This window comes from Denticeps clupeoides, chromosome 1, assembly GCF_900700375.1.
Source record: "Denticeps clupeoides chromosome 1, fDenClu1.1, whole genome shotgun sequence".
In the NCBI taxonomy this organism is placed as follows: Eukaryota; Metazoa; Chordata; class Actinopteri; order Clupeiformes; family Denticipitidae; genus Denticeps; species Denticeps clupeoides.
The window spans coordinates 16,082,483-16,103,485 of record NC_041707.1 but is presented as its reverse complement, the minus strand read 5'-3'; the positions used below and the strand labels follow the sequence as shown (position 1 = coordinate 16,103,485).

The 21,003-nt window shown below is 41.2% G+C and overlaps 1 protein-coding gene across 3 annotated transcripts in view; it reads right to left on the bottom strand.

Annotated features, from left to right (window-relative positions):
• The window catches only part of ptch1 (patched 1), a 40,533-nt gene that overhangs the window by 15,529 nt on the left and 4,001 nt on the right, over positions 1-21,003 (bottom strand). For all 3 annotated transcript variants that reach the window (XR_003749607.1, XM_028978074.1, XM_028978082.1), the window contains exons 3-13: positions 11,710-11,899; positions 11,201-11,270; positions 10,968-11,059; positions 8,328-8,526; positions 8,095-8,216; positions 6,032-6,176; positions 4,854-4,985; positions 4,623-4,778; positions 4,071-4,169; positions 2,176-2,301; positions 289-407 (exon numbers count right to left, since the gene is read on the bottom strand). Coding sequence is in view for 2 of the 3 variants with exons in the window: in XM_028978074.1 (XP_028833907.1) it covers positions 289-407; positions 2,176-2,301; positions 4,071-4,169; positions 4,623-4,778; positions 4,854-4,985; positions 6,032-6,176; positions 8,095-8,216; positions 8,328-8,526; positions 10,968-11,059; positions 11,201-11,270; positions 11,710-11,899 (1,450 nt within the window). In the remaining variant the exon portion in view is untranslated. The remainder of the gene's footprint in view (positions 1-288; positions 408-2,175; positions 2,302-4,070; positions 4,170-4,622; positions 4,779-4,853; positions 4,986-6,031; positions 6,177-8,094; positions 8,217-8,327; positions 8,527-10,967; positions 11,060-11,200; positions 11,271-11,709; positions 11,900-21,003) is intronic.

Genomic DNA, 21,003 nt, shown 5'->3' with positions numbered 1-21,003 from the left:
CAGAATGAGTCAAAATTAAACTAATGATAAAGCTAAAGAAAATGTGTTTTAAAAAAAGTTATTTATTTCTAAACCATTTTAAAACCTAAAACATGTTGTGATAACACTACAATAAAACACAGACCCATATAAATATGGTGGCCTCATCAGGCCGACTGTACACAGTACTATACACTGTATAGCATTTTTTGGTACATTTTATGATTGACAAACATGTCACCTGGATCTGATAGCCCTACATAAATAAAAAAGAAAAGATGGCCCTTTATCAATGTGATGAGGACATACCTCACAAAGCAACAGAAAATGTCAAAGCGGTGGTCCTCTCTGCGGTACAGGTCCATGCTGAGGATGGCGGGAAAGATCAGCAGCACCATGGCAAAATTGAAGACCACCACTACTGCAGCCTGAATGAGAAATGAAACTGACTCAATTGGTAAGATGTTCACACGCTATAAACCCACATGGATCAACTACTGGTACCGTCTGCTTTTATTCATATAAGGACTGAATGAAATATCGAACCCTGCGTCTTTAACACATCCATCAAGATTGGATTACCACATTAAAATGTTATTTGAAATGATTCAGGCAATCCACAGTAACAGTTTTATAAAAACATGTGATGAAAGATTTGAGGCAGTGCAGAATGATGTTTGTATATTTAAACTGTCTGTACTGCATTTTCCTTTAGAGTCTATCATCCGTCTATCAATCTATCTGTGGAAAAAAAACACCTGCAAAAGACATAAAGACAGAAAGAAAGAATGAATGATGTGAGTGAAAAAAAGATTAGACTGTCTGCCAGATCAGCTGCCAGACCACCCAAAGAGATGAAGTCTAGAGAGCAACACATGAAAACACACACAGGCACACACTCATGGAGAAACCCACTTTCACTTGGTATTCATCCCCTTAGTGCAGCCAATGTGCCAAATGACTCGTCCTCTCTCTTGCACATATCCTGTTGTACAGTCCTATTTAACTTCCATTCAGGGTCTCCAAAAAGAGAATCAAATCCCTTCATGTGTTGAACACAAAGTGGCTGTACCTGGACAGACAGGACATGCCAATTTTGAAGACTTGTCATAGTGGCAGTACAACAGTGAACATGACATCTCTTATAAAGGGTAGGTTAATCAAGGGATACTGAGACAGAGAATCACAATCTCTTAATTTATATAAATATGTTCAGCTTTATTAGCTTCTTGACATTATCAGGTTTTTTTTTTTTTTTTTTTTCCGAGCATGTTCTTTTTCTGACAAATATCAGGGCTCTTAGTTTTGTAAATTCGAAATCTATAGAAACCGAACGAGAATTGCTGGTGTCTTCCTCTTATAAGTCGCTTTGGATAAAAGTGTCTGCTAAGAAAAGTAAAGTAAAGTAAAGGTTTTTGGTTTGGGTTGGTAAGAGGTGGTCAGGGAATCTTGACTGCCTAATAAGTATACACTAATGTAATTAGTATAATCACACAAAAAGTACCAAATCACACTGTTATTAAATTTACTGTAATTTAATTCCGATGCTGTTTGAAGGCCTCACGGGCTATGGACAAATCCCAAACACTCTTCCAATTCCCATTGGGAGTCCTCCTCAAATCCAAAGGAGGAAAACTTTTCCAGCTAAATCCCTGTTGCTGCCCTCACGCTGATGCTCAGACCAAACAAGTCAGTCAGGACCAGACTGAGTTCATTCATGGTCAGAATAATCTATTCAGGAATTTAAGACAATTAAAGGTTTCTTTGTCTAGCTTTGGGCAAGATTGAGATGCTGACAGATTTATAGAGCAGGCAAGGTTTTATTTGTCTTCATGTCTGACCCAGTGTTTCAATACCAAAAAGAAATGCATGGGTTCACTCCTCACACACACAAACTCACACACACATACCAAACCGTGCATCTAAGGCCAGCCCACATCTGAACACGGTGGGGTAAGGGAGCTGTGCGGACCCCACACAAATATACACACGTTCTCCCCCTTTCAGGCTTTCACTTTGATGAACGATATCAATAAATGTCACATTGGGAAATCTGGATCCAATGAATAGCACAGAGCAAGTAAAGGAAACTGGGGGAAGGTCCCACTTGTAAAACACACACACACACACACACACACGCACACATACATACACACACACACACACACACACACACACACGCACACACACACCTACCTGCAGAGAAAATGCCCGTAGTGCAGGTATCGGGATAAGGGCAGCCATAAAGAACGCAGTCACATTGCTGATGGAGGTCAGAGCCACACTGGCCCCAGTCCGCTTCAGACACTCCCCTGTGCGATCCTTACACCAACACACAACACAACACACATGTTAAAGCCTGGCTCTGCTTCGTGATAAGGAAGGCACTTACTAAAGGGCCGTTTATCGCAATAAAATTTATAAAAGAAGGCCTCAGACAAGCTTTCATTGGATCACAAGAATGAGGTAGGACACCGGACAGTGGTAGTGGGGAAAAACTGAAATATATTTAGGCAGTATTACTCTATTAATCTTAAACTATATTATACACAGATGGTTATATGTGCGTTTATTCATTTAAAACAGCTATGGTGAAACAAATAACAACGATTGTCTTCCAAAAATGATCAACATACACAAAACTGTAGCCATCTGCTTTAGCCATACTTGTTGACAAGCATCTTAGTCAAAGAAAGGCATAAAGTATGATAGAAAAAAACATGCATAAGCTATGATTTATGTTTGACTGTCTTTTTTTGTTTTGGTTTTCTTCGTGTTTTAGATTTTGGGTGTGTGGGACTAAACTCTTTTCCTCTTTGAATACAAGAAAGCTACTTATCATTGAGTTTACCATGACAACTTAATGAGCCTAACTCTGATTAAAAGCTTTCTTCTCTAATCCACAATTATGTGGCTTTTTAAATGGGTGAAAAACGCACACACAACTCTCACACACACACAAAAGTGTGTCCCACTTTCAACAGTAATTCAGCGGTACTGCAAACAGTGCTGCCTATCGTCTTACAAGGCTGTGTGCTGATCCTGATATTTACAGTCATCCATGGCTGTTAGTCCGTGGTGAACTCAACACTCTTCCAAGCTCCAAACTCTCCCCACACACACATTTTTTGATATATACACACACACACACACACACACACACACACACACACACACACACAAATCTGCGGTCTCTTTGTCAGAGCACAGAGAACGTGCAAGCCCACACACAGTGCAGTACATCCCATGGCCTAAAGACAGAAAGGGATCATGTTTTCTCTTTTCCAGACGGAACTATTTACTTTTCATCTCGCCATACTAGGCTGGGGGAGGGGTGCGGTGGGAGGCGCGGCTGGTTCTGAGGCGGTGAGCTGAGAGCTGACTGGGGGCGGGTACTGTGTATCCTGCAGGTTCTTCAGTACCACATTGGCACCGCAAAGAGCTAACAAGCATTGACATGCCCAGTGTTTTCACAACTCATATCACACACACACACACACACACACACACAATGTTTGTCTCTTTCAGTTTCTCTTAATCACATCTTTTATCTTCTGTAAATAAGCATTTTCCTTCCACATAACGGACATGCACATAAACAGATGCACGCTCTCTCCTTCCTGGAGGTGTCATGGTAAGATGATATAGTTTCATTAAATTGCTATAATCAACATAATCACTGCTATAATCTACCGCTCCTCCATATTGGTTTGAGCGCCTTTTCAATGCCTGGTGTCTGTCTGTCACTCATTTATGTGTCACAATGTTCAACAATATTCAACTTTGACCACAATATCTGAGCATTGCTTTGCTGGGCAGCTGATCGTTGCTCTGCTGGGCGCAGTGCAAGGCCGCTCTTCAGGCGTGCATCCCATAGAAAACAATGGGATTCTGAGTGCAGCGCTTCGGCCTGTGAAGGCCTTTAGTGCACTCATTTGACGGAAATGTGTATGGAAGTGTGTATGTGTAAGTTTCATCACGGGGACAGGCAGCTGCGCGTTCCTGCGCGGGAACAATAACAAGCCAGAGGAACAGGGAGCAAAACATGCAGTACCACAAAGGGGTGAAATAACAGGAAAACATGTAAATACCTCAAACGGAATCCTCTTGTTCTGTCCAGTCTCACTGAACGTGTGGGCTAGCAGGAAGACGTCATCCACTCCAACACCAAGGGCAAGGAATGGCAACACCTATGCAGGCAGATATCAGTTGCAATTTTTAGTCTTAAATAACACAGTCAGCATTGTTAGAACTCTGCTGTTCTAAAAGGCTAAAGGCACATTGCAAAACCCCACCAAAATGCTTGTATCCTGTATAGACATTCCTTGTTCGTGAGCAAGTCTGCTATAATGCTAGTAAAAGTTTTGTTCATGTATTGAGGAGTACCGGTTTATTATGTAGTAGGCGTGGTAAATAAACGTACAGCACATTATTACAATAGTCTTTTCTGAAATCAGCACCATAGACAGCTCCTCTTAATTATTAAGTACATACATTTTGGTAACGCAGCAATTGCATATACTGTATATACTGCATGAGTATCTGACCAACGTAGTTAAAAGAAAATGTGATTAAAAAAAAAAAATGTATGTGTGTGTACTGAGCTCATTTTGATGTAATGTGCTGCCTGAAAGGTGCCCTACCTGAGTGGTGGCAGCATTGAAGGAGATGCCAATCAGAGAGCAGAGGCCAAGCCCTGCTGCTACAGACAGGGTCACAAGCAGCACACCCGCCAGCCCCACTGCACCCTGGGACTTTGCACAGTCCCAACGCAGCATGGTCAGGCAAGCATAGGCCAACTAGGGAAAAATGTATTTTTATAGGTGATAATTTCACATATTAATTAACACTTATGTAATGGGTTGGGGCCTCACCATTAACAAATAGCCACTGGCGACACGGATGACGCTCACATCAGAAAAAGACTTGAGGATGTCCTCCAGTGTGGTTGTGGTAAAGGTGAGGACTTTCTGAGAAGAATTGGCAGGAACGCTCTGTTGCACAGCCTAAAAACAGGAGACATAAACATACCGCATTACAACATAATCAATATAATTACTGGTGTATCCTAGATACACCAACTTTTTACCTTGGGCAAAACATTTAAGGAGAATTAAGTTAACTCAATTGTATGGTAAGACCCTATAATGTATAATAATACAGCATATCTTGACTGATGAATTTACATTTGCCTTGAAGTTTTTATTTAATTGTTTCCTGTCTACACTTGACTATACTTGATGCTACAAGAGTTGGATACTGCCTTAGGGATCAATAGATACCAAACTTAAAGGAACCAATTATATTGTATTGCACTCTATTCCAGAACCAAATCTCATTGTAGACATTCTTAAACTTTGCTTTTCTTTCTTTGTATCTGTATTCCTGCCATCGCCCCCCTAAATTCTAACACTCCTTTCATGTCATATCTCACTTGATCCATGTGGACTTGCTTGTTATATAAGGCTGATATTTCTACAATATGTTCTCTCATCTAGAGATAACTATGCATCAAGGCTGTGCAAATCCCACACACATGCATTCTCAACACACAATACGTGCTCACTAAACACTGTTACACACATACACCAGCACACGCTAGCACATATAAAAACACTCCACAGTACTCAGTTGTGCCTCAGCGCCAAGGTCAGGGTCTACAGAAACTGAGAGCAGAGATGATGTCACAGCACAGCGGTGAAAGAGATTCCACACCGTGCTACTAATGCGTTCCAGACCGAACCTCCACCTCACACAGCCAAACACACCGGCTTCATTACAGACCTGACCTTGCCTGAGCTTGTGTGTGTGTGGAAGTGGTATTAAATTATGAACAGCTAATGTATCGGGACCACTGACCTCATTGCAATTGACTTCATCAAACGTAGGCCAACAATGACCTATCACTTTTTGTGAATTTTGTCATTTCATTTTATATTTCTAAACATGAAAGAATTCTCAAGGTACGATTATTTCAAATAAAACATAAAACCTAAATCTGCCACACTAGTCACAAACTAGAGTCTTCAACACCAATACAAACTCCCCGAACCTCTGAATATCTTCTCTGCCAGGCTTCCAAGATGGCCGCTGCCTTGTCCTCATTCCAGTTCAGGGACTCCACATCATAGTTCTTCATGTGTTCATACATCTGCTTCGGGGTCATGAGCTGGAACATGGTCTGTAAGGCCTGGGCACTGGTATGGGAAAAAGGAGAAGGGTCACTACTCACTTACAGCTGGCTGAGATCCTCAAAAAATTACTTTGCAATATTTTCACTAATAATAATAATAATAATAATTAACATGAATACAATTATATTACAGTAAAAAATTTAAAGATGTTTAAGTTTCTCTGATTGTGGTGACCAAACAGTTTTTTAATAGCTTTTGGATTATCTAATTACAACGGCTATAACAGCAGATCCATATCTTGAAGGAATTTGTGTAAAAAGTGTGCACTATAACTATAATTTAGTAGTGTTTAGGCTTTATCACAATATTTTTGATATTCAAATTGATCCAAACTAATCTTTACTCACCAGTGTAGGCTTACTCTATAACCAGTCATTTGTGGAGTTAAGAAAAATCAATGAGGAAAATAATTGAATTTGTACGGACAGAAAACTTGCAATTTGTTACATTTATAACAATATTTAATATGGAAACTCTTTTAGTACTCTGTCTGAAGAAGCAGTTAATGTACTTAATATACTGAATGCTTTATAAATAAATAATGAGATCACCAGTTAAAGTGAGTGTTGTGGTTCAAAAGAAAGGCTTATTGAGGACAATGACAGTATAATCAGAGGGCTAGTATTCCTAGAGTGCAGCACAATGCTATTTTGACAGTAAAAGCGTTGGTTTCACCACTGGCCGAAGTGAGGGCAGGTCCGAGAATGCCTCCATTCACTAGTACGCACACATCAGTTGCTGCAATTATGACTACACACACACAGCTTGCCAACACTCACACAAAACAACCACGCTCTGTCTTAACCACTTGTGGGTGTGTATGGGCGCTTGTTGGTGTGTGTGAGCTGAATTCAAATGAGCACATAGCACATCCACAGAATGTGATTAATAGTCTTTTCCTGTTTCATGCCTATAAAACATGTTCTGTGTCAGTGCTTCTCTCTATCTTGTAATCTCAGAAAGCAACCTTGTGCAAATGTATTTATACCGAGAATATAGACAATTTCATCAGAAATTATTTGTCCATTCAATAATGCAATCATGGGAATGGCAATTATTTGCATTCATTGCACACTGCATTCACTCAGATGATCAGACTGGGGTGTTCATTTGTATCTTGTAGTAAAAAGTGAAAGTGAAGTGATTGCCATTGTGATACACAGCACAGCACACGGTGCACACAACAAAATGTGTCTTCTGCTTTTAACCTTCACCCTTAGTGAGCAGTGGGCAGCCATGACAGGTGCCCGGGGAGCAGTGTGTGGAGATGCTGCTTTGCTCAGTGGCACCCTGGTGGGTCGGGACTCAAACTGGCAACCTTCTGATTACGGGGCCGCTTCCTTAACCGCTTGGCCACCACTGCCCCAAAACAAATACTCAAATGACTGTGCGTGGATCAACCAATGGGCAATTACAGCAGTTCTCAATGAGCACACAACCATATATTATAAATATGCGGTAGGCCCTTTATGTCATGTATGTTTGTTTATCACAGTATGAATTGACTGGTCTGAAGTTATCCTTTTGTTTAAAATATTACACATACAATTATCTAACTGTTGCATTAATAGCAATCAAAGTTGTACAAGCTAAAAAAATATTAAAAGGGTTTCAGCAAAAACAGTTGTAAAGCAGTTACTCTAGAAGATGGCTGATCTCCAGTAAGTGCAGCACGCTCTCCATTAGGGGCAAATGTGAGATGAGGCCATTGTCTCCCGCCTGTCCGGACCTGGTGATGGCTGTGGTGGAGGAGGAACAGCTGGGCCTCTACCATTTCACTGGAATGTGCTAATGACTCTAGAGTTTACAGGCCCTGAGTGCAGTAAACCTACAGCGAGCCACACAGGGACACGTACGCACACATACGCCACACAGAGGCAAGCTTGTTGCACCACACACACAGACTCTTTCTGTGTCTTACCTGAGAAGTTTCCCGCTGCCGTTCTTGATGGTTCCCCCAACAATCAGCTCCTCCTGCCAGTGCATGTACTTTCTGGAGAGTCCATGGCAACCACCAGTGAGAATGCGAGTGACATCAAATGGCTATAAAATTAAATAAATTGTATATTAACAAAAAGGTCTTCAAAATGTTTCTAATATGTGCATATGTGTGTATTGGATGGATGGTGTTTGATAGTGTCTGTAAAGACTCACGCGTGTGGCGTTCTTGTTTGGTGCAGACTGGGGACATTCTGGGTCGGCTGGGTTCAGGCAGGGCCGGTCCGTGTAGCCTCGTCCAACACCCGCTTTCTCCAGCATCTCTTCCCAGGTGTCTACCGGGTAATTCAGTGCCTTGAGGTCTGCCAGGAACTCCATGGGGTCAAAGTTTGTCCACTGAACAGGGAGCTTTCCTCTGAAGCATAAATGTGAACACAAGGCAACACAAGATACAATAACATTATTGTCTACAAGGCACTGTCGTGGTTTGATATGACATGAGTAATTCAATTTACCATATAGTGTATATTTATATTTGGTAATATCAAAGTACCTGGAAAGAACTAATACTGTATCATTCCACCATATATGAAGCAGTCATTTATATCATAGATGCCTGTATTATGCAAAACACATCTTTTTATTACTTTTAATTCCATTTCCAATGAGCCTGTATTATCACTTGCTTACAAAAACAGTGTTGCTTTCACATGTCTGAGGAAATTATTAATAAAGTATTTGTAATATCATAAAGGAACATTTATGGGTCCCATCAATCACCACTGTAGCCATATTTTCTTTTAGTAACATTATTATTCTGTTACCACTAACACTTGCCACAGTCAACAATTACAGAATGAAGAACAACTAAAGGTAAGATGAATGGGAGAAAACGTCTGAAAACCTTCTTGTCTTTTCAACCTCTATTTTATTAACCTTTCAGTAACCCATCATGCCCTCACATTCTCTCGTTTTATCCTTTATCCTACTTACTTTGCTTATCCTATCGGACCTATAATGGCTTTTTCCCAACCTCTATCTCTCTTCCACTGTACCACTTAGTTTCCGCTGCTCTGTCTCTTGCTCTCTCTCCCTCGTTCTCTCTCTGCCCCCACCCATTCTGTTTGCCACACAGTAGAGGCTCTTCTGGCAGCCTCTTTGTGGTCCAGACCACATTGTATGTGCTTAACCAGGCTTGAGGCATTATTTCAAGTCTCCCAACCAGAACACAGTAAAAATCCCTATTTGCCACCAGGGAATGTGGAGAGTGAGATGGGCAGAGGGAGAGAGAGAGAGAGAAAATGAGACAGCCAGCAGGCCCAAAATTTCTAGAAACTAAAGTTCCACAATGAGGTCTTTTGACGCCAATGACTGCCACCATGGCACTTCAAGGACCAAAGACTGAAAACTCACAAAGTCCAGATGTTTATCCAGTAGGGGTGTTGAAAAAAATTGTATAATCTATGCATCGCAATGCAGACGTGGATGATTCTGCATCGATGCAGTGCAAAACATAATCGATTATATCATAATGACGTTGCTCGGTGATCTTCTCACGGCAGCATAAAAATTCTTGTTAAAAAGTGCTGGTAGTGACTGGCTGCCTGATCTGAGTACAGTGCCGCTCTGGTTAGGAGTTTCATACTGCACGGGATGTATTTTCGCGTGACCAATAGAATCAAAGCGGGTTATTTCTGCCACTTCAAAAACATGTGTCTACAACACGACATGATCATTTTACCAGGAGTTTAGAAAACCATGCATTCGGTAAACTGTGCGATTTCAGTCTGAAAGCTGGTTTACATTTTCTCCAATGAGCAGAAAAACGCGTTCAGTCTGCGCAAACCTGACGCGACGGACGTCTGAACCAGGCGTTTTTTCTGCTGTTTGTGGCTTCAGGTTGTAAAAGGTTTTGGTCGGTGTGCAGTGGAGGAAACTCTGGTGAAGCATGCAGGGAAGAATCTCACTCCACTCTTGGGCGTTCCATCATGCTCTCTATTTATTATGCTCACAGCACCTCAGTTCCGACACACCCGTGTAAATGTCGATAACCGCTATTACATGAGATGGGGACATTAGACGTAGGAAACATTACTGCTTTTATGTAATACAAAATGAAAGAGTAAAGGGACCACAGGAGCTTGGACCAATCTGCGCGGCTCCTCTGCTTGGTCGAAGTTGATCTGCAGCAGGACCGGGGCAGACGATTAACTCTGTCCACAGCATTGTGTGCAGAGTGTGCATTGTGTGCATTTATGTGTGTGTGAGATGTGTGTACTACCAGTATATATGAGCACGGACTGAACGAGACAGTTTTTCTGCTCATTATAGCAAATCAAAGCGTTCACACAAGTGTACGAAAGCTTAACTCTTGTATTTGAAAACTTCATGTGACAATGCAGAGAGTTTATTGGATGCATCAATATCGAGGCATTTATAATCGTAATTGAATCTAATCGTGAGACCTGTGAACATTCACACCTCTATTATCCAGTGACATTAATGTTGTGCTAGCTTAGTGATCCTTTACAAGGTGTATATTTGTGCTCTCAGTTTCTACAAATTGGGAAAAAGCAACCTTTTCTCGGGCTCAGTAATCCCAGGGAAGAGAGTCTGCTGAACTAACCATTGAAATGAGAGTTTGGCTGAACCTTCATAAATACTGATGTTGATGGTGTCGATATTGTGTGACTAATCACTGATTCACTGTGAAAAGATCAGGCTTGAACTAACAACCTTACATTGTTTTCTCCTTAGGGTCCCTAATTTGGTTTTAACATCAATATTTTAGCTATTTTTTTTTTCTCTTTTTTCCGAGCTTTTGGAAAGGAGCTGTAAAAAACAAAGAACACCTACGGGAGGTACACCATGCCCGAATGCAACTTTGCTCCTTCCCAGAAACAGTCCAGAGGTGTGATGATGAGACATGGGTGCAGCTTCTCAATGATCTGAAAGCGTCAAACATGTAAATACAGACCCAGAGAAAAACTCTATACATTGACCAAAAATAAGAGCTGGGCATTGTTGGAAAACATTTACCTGCTCACTTGCCCAACCCTTCGATTAATCATTAAGGAGGCCACACCCACCTGATTTACATAATTAGCTTCGGTAACAAGTTCTCCTGATTTGTAGCAAAGGTGTTCCAAACTCCACTGCCTTAAAGAAGAAAAAATATTACAACACGATGATATTTGGCTTTATGATAATCGAACATGTAAAAATAGACATTACTTGTTAATATTATTTTTTGTATCTTTTAACTGACCTTTTGTCAAATACTTCATATCTGACACTAAGGGCCTTTAAGACACTGAGTTAAAACCCACTGGGATTAAATGATTTGTAACAAGCTCCATTTGTATTTTATTTTCATTTTTCATCTAGACAGTAACACATGACCACTGTTTTGGTAAGGTTGGGAAACAGAAAGTCATAAAAAAGGTTTGTTGGGACATAAAATCCAACAGCTTGTGTGAAAATGCCTCTTTTTGCCACTTGCCTGCTTCTCCATACGTTCCCACAACTACATCAACCTGGCAAACGGAGCTGAACTGTGACAACCGCTAGACATCAGACTAGCAAGATCAACACCTACCTGTTGTACATGTAAACGTGCACTCTGCTGGCTCGGATAGCTGACTCCAGGTGCTGTCTCAGTGCCTCGACTGTCAGGACGTTCGCGCCCTGCTCACGTGGTGTCTGGATCATGAGCTGCGGACTGAACATGGACTCCTCTCCGATCTTTTGTCGTGTGTATTTCAGCTCCTGAGTCACCCTGCCACCATCTGGAAAGCAAGTGGGGAAAAACAAGATTGTCAACTCGACCCACAGACATGGAAAAAAATACAACAAGTGTTGATGTTGTGAATGTCTGCTTACTTCTATAGACCTCTCTCCTCCTCATTAGCATTTAAAGCTACACACATTGAAGTGACGCGTCCTGGGGAAAAAGTGTCTGGCTAAAAGTGTCTGTAATTTTAAACCATGGCTGTATTATGTAATACTACAGTATTAGGGGACCACTAAGACCTACAGTACAGGCCAAAAGTTTGGACACACCTTCTCAATCAATGTGTTTTCTTTATTTTCATGACCATTTACATTACTAGATTCTCACTGAAGTCATCAAAACTATGAATGAACATATGTGGAGATATGTGGAGAGCTGGTCTCCACAGCCACCAGACCTGAACCCAATCGAGATGGTTTGGGGTGAAGGCAAACGGGCCAACAAGTGCTAAACACCTCTGGAAACTCCTTCAAGACTCTCAACAATCACAAAACTTCATAGAGCTCCAATACACTCCAGCACTTTCAATCACTTCTGCACTCAATCCCCCCAGAATCCTTGCACAATTTTTTTTTTTACTTTTCACTCATTTGAACACCTTCACCCTACCTGTTACACATATTTTATGTTAAAGACAAAAAAAGTGTAATATTTGGTTATGTTTGCAATATTTGCATATTGGTTCATTGTATACTTCTGTAGCAGTCGCTCAAGCATTTCACTGCATATCATACTGTGTATGACTATGTATGTGACAAATAAAATTTGAATTTGAATAAGTTGAATTTGAAATTTGAATTTGTTGGAAACAAATTTCAGGGTTTTCCAACCAATCAGAGCAAAGGGTGGCTATTTTGAAGAAACTAGAATATAAAACATGTTTTCAGTTATTTCACTGTGTGTTCATTCATAGTGAGAATCTACCAATGTAAATAGTCATGAAAATAAAAAAAACACATTGAATGAGAAGGTGTGTCCAAACTTTTGACATGTACTGTATGTCAAAAGCAAAGGCGCCTTGCTTAAAAATCCTTTAATGTAACATAGTAAGACAGGCATCATAAAACATCAACAGTGGAGTGGAATGAGTGGAAATTTGTCATGTGATGCTCCGCACAGGCGTTACTCAATGGGAACAGGGAGACAGTGACAGGTAATTCCCGTTGTATTTATTCAGCACGAACCTGGAATCATTGGTGCTACCTTGCTTCAGCCCCTGACACATTCAAAACTGACATTCTGAGCAATCATTCTGACAAAAGGAGCATGCATGTTGCTGCTGCATGTGTGCGTCTGGATAGAACTACATTAGAAAATGTATATTTGCATAAAACAGCATGTGCCTGGAACCCATTCATGAAGCAGGTCCCACCTAATCAGTTCCTAATCTACACCAGAGAACCAGAGGCTCTCAACATCAAGGCTCTCTGACACATGGTACTGTAATGCGGAACTGAGACCACCCCAGAATCACACGAACAGCCTCCTCCCTCAATCCCCCATGCCATGGAGGGGTATTAAAGGCAGGGCCAGCGGTGGCTTTCCATGCAGTGTGGTTAAGCTTAGTGCGTGCATGCTGTGCACCCACAGCAACAAAAGCACCCTTTCAGCAGGGACCTCATGGCAAAAGGTCAGAGCCTGCCTCTCAAAGCTATTGATTCTTCATGGTCACCCTGCTACCTGCCTTCAGCAAAGCAGTCTTGTCATGCTCTATGCTTTGATCTTTAAACGAAATAGCCACCATGAAAGCAGTCTTGTGCTGCGAATATCACAGGCAACGCTCCAACACTAACAGTTAAAGCTCTGGCTTTTCTTTTGCCTAATTTTCTCACGCAATCAGGAATCTTCTGGGTGACCGGGACTTCAACCAGCAAATCTTGGGAAAAATGATAACAAATCCTAATGTGAACTATAACACATGAAACCCAAAGATGTTCAGAGAAAAATAAGGAAATGGCTAATAATTAAGACATTAGCAGGTATGAAACCTATTGTTCAATGTTAACTAATAGAAAATAGATGGGTAATAGACTGTTGAGGGGTAATGAACATGAGTTTCAAATCAATATAATGGATTATTATGTTGCTTCAACGTATGCTGAGCTAGCCTTAAACAGGACAGACCTTAATACACCATTTTTAGAAGCACATTAAATATTTTACATGACTCTGCAATGTTATGCTGCCATTTCTATGCTATTTGGATGTGTCACCCATAAAAATTCTAGGAATACATCTGCTCAGCAGAACTTATCTGTACCCATGACTTGAAATCATAGATAAGTCCTCAAAACTATTCATTTTGCATATGTGATATTCTAATGCATACTTTTTCCAATTTTCAATGATGTGTGCCTTAGTCACATTATATCATCTAGGGACAGAAACAAATACAGACGTTGAAAGTGAAGTGATTGTCATTGTGAAACCCTGCAGCACAGCACACAGTGACTTTTTACGAAATGTGTCCTCTGCTTTTAACCATCACCCCTGATGAGCAGTGGGCAACCATGACAGGTCCCCGGGAAGCAGTGTGAGGGGACGGTGCTTTTCCTCGGTGGCACCTAAGTGGCCAGCAACCTTCTGATTAGGGGTCCATTTCCTTAGCCCGTAGGCCACGACTGCCCCACACATTCACACAGAAAACTTTACTTTATACAAACTCTTTGGTCCTTGAAGAATCGCAGTACATTGATTTACACCAATACATATCAGCTTCATAAACTGTTTCAGATTTATTACTATTGAATAAGCGTCCATGTTCAGAAACTCAACTGTCGATTCTCATGAGATGAGAAGAACTGAGCAAAAGACCTTAGACACTCTGAATGAACCACATGCCACATGGACATGAGCCAGAACACCTACAAAATGTGACTGTGACCACATGGCTCTGTGTTTTCTACCACTTTGACACATGGTGTAAATTGAGAACCCAGTTGGTTAAAATTTTTAAACAAAATACAGACATAAAAATAACAGACATATACCATCTTTGCGATAAATTATTCTTACAAGCAGATGTACAGACATGTAGGCTAGCTGGGAAAACAGCTGCAAATTTAGCTTTTTGCACCTTAAAACTGGTGAATATCCTTCATGAGAATTAAATTGTTGTCCTCCTATTTCTATTTCACTTATCAATTAGTTTATTACATTAATAATTTTGAGGATTGTGGAAAATGTATAAGAAAATAAAGTAATAAAAGTGTTCTTGGTACATGTTTGACCAGAGGACAATCTACACTACCGTTCAAAGCTTTTGGGTCATTTAGAAAGGTAATTTCTATTTCCACTTAAAAAAGACATGAAAGGGTGTTGATTATAATAATTAGAAAAAATAATAAATACTTCTAACATAAAATAATGATTGACAAAGTAACTAACAGCTTATTCAAACCTACATCTGCTGATGCACTAGATACTGTATCAGTGCAACTGTATTTTAGCTATACTAAGATCATTGTAAAGGGTTTTAAATGAATGAACACAACATTCCATTGGAACTAATTCTTGAGAATAAAGTTCCTCTCTACATGTATGCAGATATTCCAACATGAACAGCCATTTCCAGCTGCCAGTCATTTAAAACATCTGGATTATTTATGAAACACCATAAATGACCCTAAACCGCTGAACGTTAGTGTACCTGACAATAAACCTTTAAAGTTAACATTATGCATTTCTGACCAGCATAACCTAATAATACAGATCAATTATTAAGAGAGCAGTTCATCCCCCTCTCCAAGAGGACACACACAAGGGTGATACGTTTGCAAAAAACTAAAACCTATGTACTGATATCACCCCCTCAGTTCACTAATACAGAGGCTCACAGTCTTCACACCCATGTTCAGCAATTATTTACTGATATGTATTTTATTAACACATCTGAATATCATAATTATATGTTTAAAGCTAGAATTGTTCAATTGTTATGAAACAGTAACATTTAGCCTGAAAGGTTTTAAACCTTTTTTAAAAAAAAATTTATATATAATTCAGCCAAAAGTCATTTATGAATTTCAAAGTTTTGTCCTACCAGGTTGACTGAAGTGGAATTATTATTAATATACTAACTTACAAGGACAGCCTACCTGCTGTTTATATTGCTGTTAACAAGCGTTAAAGGTCCCCTATTATGATTTTTTTTTTGCTTTTATATGGTCTTAGTGTTCCCATAATACTGTATCTGAAGCCTCTCTCCAAAACTCAGCCGTGGTGCAGAATTACAGTAACGTTTAGCCAGTGACACAGTGAGATTTCCCCAGGACGTGCCGTTTCGGCGTCTGTAGCTTTAAATGATAACGAGGAGGAGAGAGGCAGGATGAGGCGGAGAGTGCCCTATAGAAGTTGAAGGGGCGTTTGTGCAAAATAACGTCAACACCATTCACCAACCACAATGTTTGGCGCAACCAGAAAGTCTTGTCAGTGTTTTTCCAGAAGAAAAATAAAATGCACCCACTATTTCTTCAGCATCTTGCATGACTGAACTAAAGTTGAGATAACCTTTCCCCGTATGACAACATAAGGGGACACATCCAGATTCGACCGTCTGAGTTCACACTTTCTGAACGGCGAAGCAGAATGGTCAAAGCACGCTTTATACATATCACCATTTCTAGCTCCAGTAGGACCATAGACAGGCTAGGGGAACTCGTATCGATGTTAAATATTCTCACAAAGTGAAATTTTCATAATATCAAAGGGCAGGTGGTGGCCTATTGGGGAAGAAAATGAACCCGTAATCGTAAGGTTTCCTGTTCGAATCCTGAACTGAGCACTAAGCAAGTTACCGTCCCCACACACTGCTCCCTGGGCACCTGTCATGGCTGCCCACTGCTCACAAAGGGTGATGGTTAAAATGCAGAGGGCACATTTAATTGTGTGCACTTTGTTGCAGTGTTTCACAATGACAAACACTTTCACTTTTTTAACTTTCACAAATGAAGTCAAAGGACATGAAAATAAAAATACAGTAGTCATGGGCAGATTTTGTTGTTTTCATGTTATATTTCAAATGTGAGAATGTGTTTTGTTACATTTAGTCAATTTTGTTATATTTTTAAGATTATATTGCTGCTACAACCTAAACTTTAAAGTACAATGTTTATGTAGCAATACCTTAAGTCAATAATCATTTTGTGTTATATATTGAATATTCATATTTGTCCATTCTTGAAACATTTGCCTAGATGTTTTAAAACAATACAAATGTATCATTCATTTTTCACTACATAATTACCAATGTAACTATTTTTCTTTATTTTTACGAAATTATTACTATGCCATCATAAATATAGTTACCTATACATGACTGAGAACCACACAAAACAGATTCATGCAGATTCAGCAACATGTGAGTGTTCATCTCCATGTTTGTGAAAAGCAGAGGAACAGTGGAATGGGTGTAGGTGTCAGCCTCCATCAGGCCATTCAGTTTATTGCATAACATTAACCCCTGGCCCTCCTCCTTTCTCTCAAGGAAGAGGGAGTGGGGTGATGCTAGTCCCCATTCTAAAACTCCAGGATCCCATTCTCACCACCCAGCAGTGAGTGGCTTTTGATTGGCCTTCCTCTTGAAGATTGCATGGGGCTCCACACAAAAGGCACAGGGCCCACAACACAACCTCCTCCCCCAACCTCCCACCACACCCCACACTTCATCAGCTCTGGGGCATTGCACATTCCTGGCCAGTTCCGCAGCCACCAGAGAAGAAAAGCCCCGTCTGTAACTTCACCAGCACTGTCTGTGGTTCGTCAGCAGTGCTTGAGTTGAGCAGAAGTTCATAGTTGCTGCTAAGTAACTAGGAAGTCAGAGGTCAGAGAATCATTGGTGCCTTGTGGTGGGTTGGTGATTGAAATGCACGGCTGTCACATAATAATAATAATAAGTGTTCATTTGCAGCGTGACCATTACAAAAACTTTCATGTATAGTATCATACTATTAAATAGCTATTAATAGTATAGTATAGTATTAGTATTAATTCTTATACATGCTCACTGCTGAAATGTTTGATTAGCATATTTAATTATGTTTTCATATTTTGGCTATAACCATGCAGCTCCAGTTGTGATGAGTCCCTGGAGGTGTGGGATTGACATTTGGTGTGATAGATACCATAGGTGCATAAGTGAGTTGTTAGTAGTGGTGGAGACGAGTGGAGAGGTTGGAGGGCGGTAGTGAGTTGCTGGGGGTCCATGCCTAGGCAGTCCTCTCTGGAGGCCAGCAGTTTTTTCCTCTGTGTTGTGGTTGGTATTAGCTGGATTAGACTCCAGTTCAGGCAGTCCCCCCTGTGGTTGCCACGGAAGTCCCTGAGTGAGGTCATAATGGCAAAGACCCCTGCCCTATCAGATGAGCCTCTGCAGACCCCAGACGACTAAACCTCAGAACAGGGTCAGGGAAATCCATTGTAATTAATTTATTCAACACAATTTGAAAGCAACGTTCATTTTTTTTGTTGTCAAAGGTTCAGACAAGCTGACATACTGTTACAGCAACAATATAAGAAACTCACTTTAAAATCTGTCAAACTGGTCACATTCAGGGTCATGTTCATTACTTCATACTTCTCTGCTTTACCATCAGCCCAGCAAGCTGGAAATGCAGCTGAGCAAACACATGTGCACAGTCCCACACTCTTGAACTGACACAACACGCTCACAATCTTGCATACTTGCACACAAAGCTCAAGTCGTCCTAAAGAATTCCCTCTCCTCTAGATCAGTTTAATACTCCAGGTACGGTCACCAGTGAGTGAGTCTGTGGTTTGCGAATCAATTTGTCATGCCAATAAATTACTCTGGAGAGAAAACAGGGCGAAAGGAGGTGAAGATGAGAAAAGGGGGTAAAGAGAGATTTTAAACTGGACAGCGAGAAGGCGGGAGGGACAGCAGACAGAAAAAGCAAAGAAGCTGGGGAGGGGCCAAAGGAGTGAGCCTCTGACCTGCAATATAATGCCCTGCAGCCGGTCTGACCCTTGACCCCCATTTTACACCGCAGCTGCCATTTACGGGGCTCTGCATTTCCATTTGTATGCAGCCCTGCTCTCATTATGCTAATCACCTGTCCCGAGCCGCACACCCAAAATGGCTGTTTTCATCAGTCCACTGCCTACCAATGCAGCTTAGCACAATCCAGAGATGTACATTCACAGCTCCCTCAAAGGCAGGATTCTTCCACACTGCTGCCTGCATTCAGGGAGCTTTACCCTTAAAAATAGCAATTCAAGTGTCCTGTGTGTGTATGTGTGTGAGGTAGAGGTGGAGCTTGTGTGTGTGTGTGTGTGTGTGTGTGTATGGTCCCATGCCCTGAAAAGTAAGATATCAGTTGGTATTGTTGAGAACGCTTGCATTTTGGGTATTTTAAACACAATGTGTATGCCAGTATCAGTAAGAATTTTCAAAAAACTAAAATGAAAAATACCACATCACCTAAAAAATGAACACTCTTGGATTGCAACCCTGAACTTCTCTAGACTGTATGCAGGTATGCATATCAGTTGGACAGGACATTAACTTTAACTTGTTAGTAGGCTAGTCAGAAGTCCATGTGAAGCATAGTACACGGTGACAGAGCGAAATGTGTCCTCTGCATTTAACCCATGACCTTGGTGAGCATTGGGCACCCATGACAGGCGCCTGGTGTAACAGTGCAAACATGTAGGTGTGCTGATGATGTTGTGTGCCTGTCATAACACCAGGAGAATACAAACGTCTGCAGAATATGCCAGTGAATGTGTACGCAGCAGAGACAACAAGACTGAAAAACATTGGGACCATTGCTCATGGACTGCTTTCGGTAGGTGAAAATTTACAAATTCCCTACATCCATTTCACACCACCATAGACACCATGTACTTGCATGGTCATGTGTCACTACAAAATTTTAAACTCCAGTACAGGGGCATCCACAGACCTTTTAGACAACTTTCTGGAGTGGTGGAGCACCACTCCAGATTGAAAAAGTGAAGGTGATAGTAGTCAAATGGCTAGCAAACCATCAAGCCCACAAAGGGTGAACACAGTTTGAACCATCCTGCACAAATCTCAGTGTTATATATAACACTAGATAGTGTTACTGGAATTAATAACACCTTACACAGTCTGTCATATTCTTTACCTTTCGCAACACAAAATTAAAGCAGAAGAACTTTCTCATCCAGGACCAGAAGAAGCCAAGTGCACACAACACAGCAGCTACTATACTCATTCCGCCAGCTCCTTTCCCCTCCCCCTATCCCGCCCTCGTTCCTTGAGCGATCCCCTCCGCCCCGTCAGCCCTGCAGAGTAGGGGCGGGGGCGGGTCGGACCACCCTGCTCTGATGGCAGGGCTCTGTGTTTACATTGCTCTGCTTCCCTCTGTATTACATCTGCCAGTACGGGGAAGGAGAGGGCAGGGGGGGAGGGGGTTGGAGTGGTTTTTCAGAGGAAAAAAGTGGGTGGGGGTTAGAAGAGAGAGTGATAAAGTGAGCGAGAGGGAGAAAGAGAGCAGGCGGGCGGAGTGGGAGGCCAGCAGTGGGTGTAGGGTTAGCCTGAACGAGTGAATCTCTCAGACTCTCTCTTTTTTTTTTTTCTTCTCCATCCAGTGTGTGCGTGCTCTGGTTTTTAAATAACAGCGGCAGGAGAAGTATGCAGAACATAAACACTGGAGACCTGGAGACTTATCAGGACGCCAGTCGAGGACGGGAAATGCTCCATTTGTCCGCCCTGCTACACCAGAGTGGTGTCAGGCTTTCAACAAGTTAGATTTGACTTTTTTTCCCCCTTCTCTCCACACTTCAGTCATATCATGATTGTGGCCTTGCACATAATAAACAAAACATGACACAACTACCAAGTAAACACAGAAAGGCCACGGAATAAATGGTGATGTTCACTCTGAGGTCTTTCAAAGAAAGGTGAAGTCTGAGAGCTCTTTCAGCAAATCTAACCACCACTGTCAAAAAACTAGCCAATATAATTGTTATGTTCTAGATGGTCATAAGACAAACATCCAAAACACCCATTGGTTCAAATTTGCATATTAACAGGACCTTCAAAACTGACCATATGGCCTAACTAGGTGTATTAAATGTCTCACATGTTGAAGCATATTT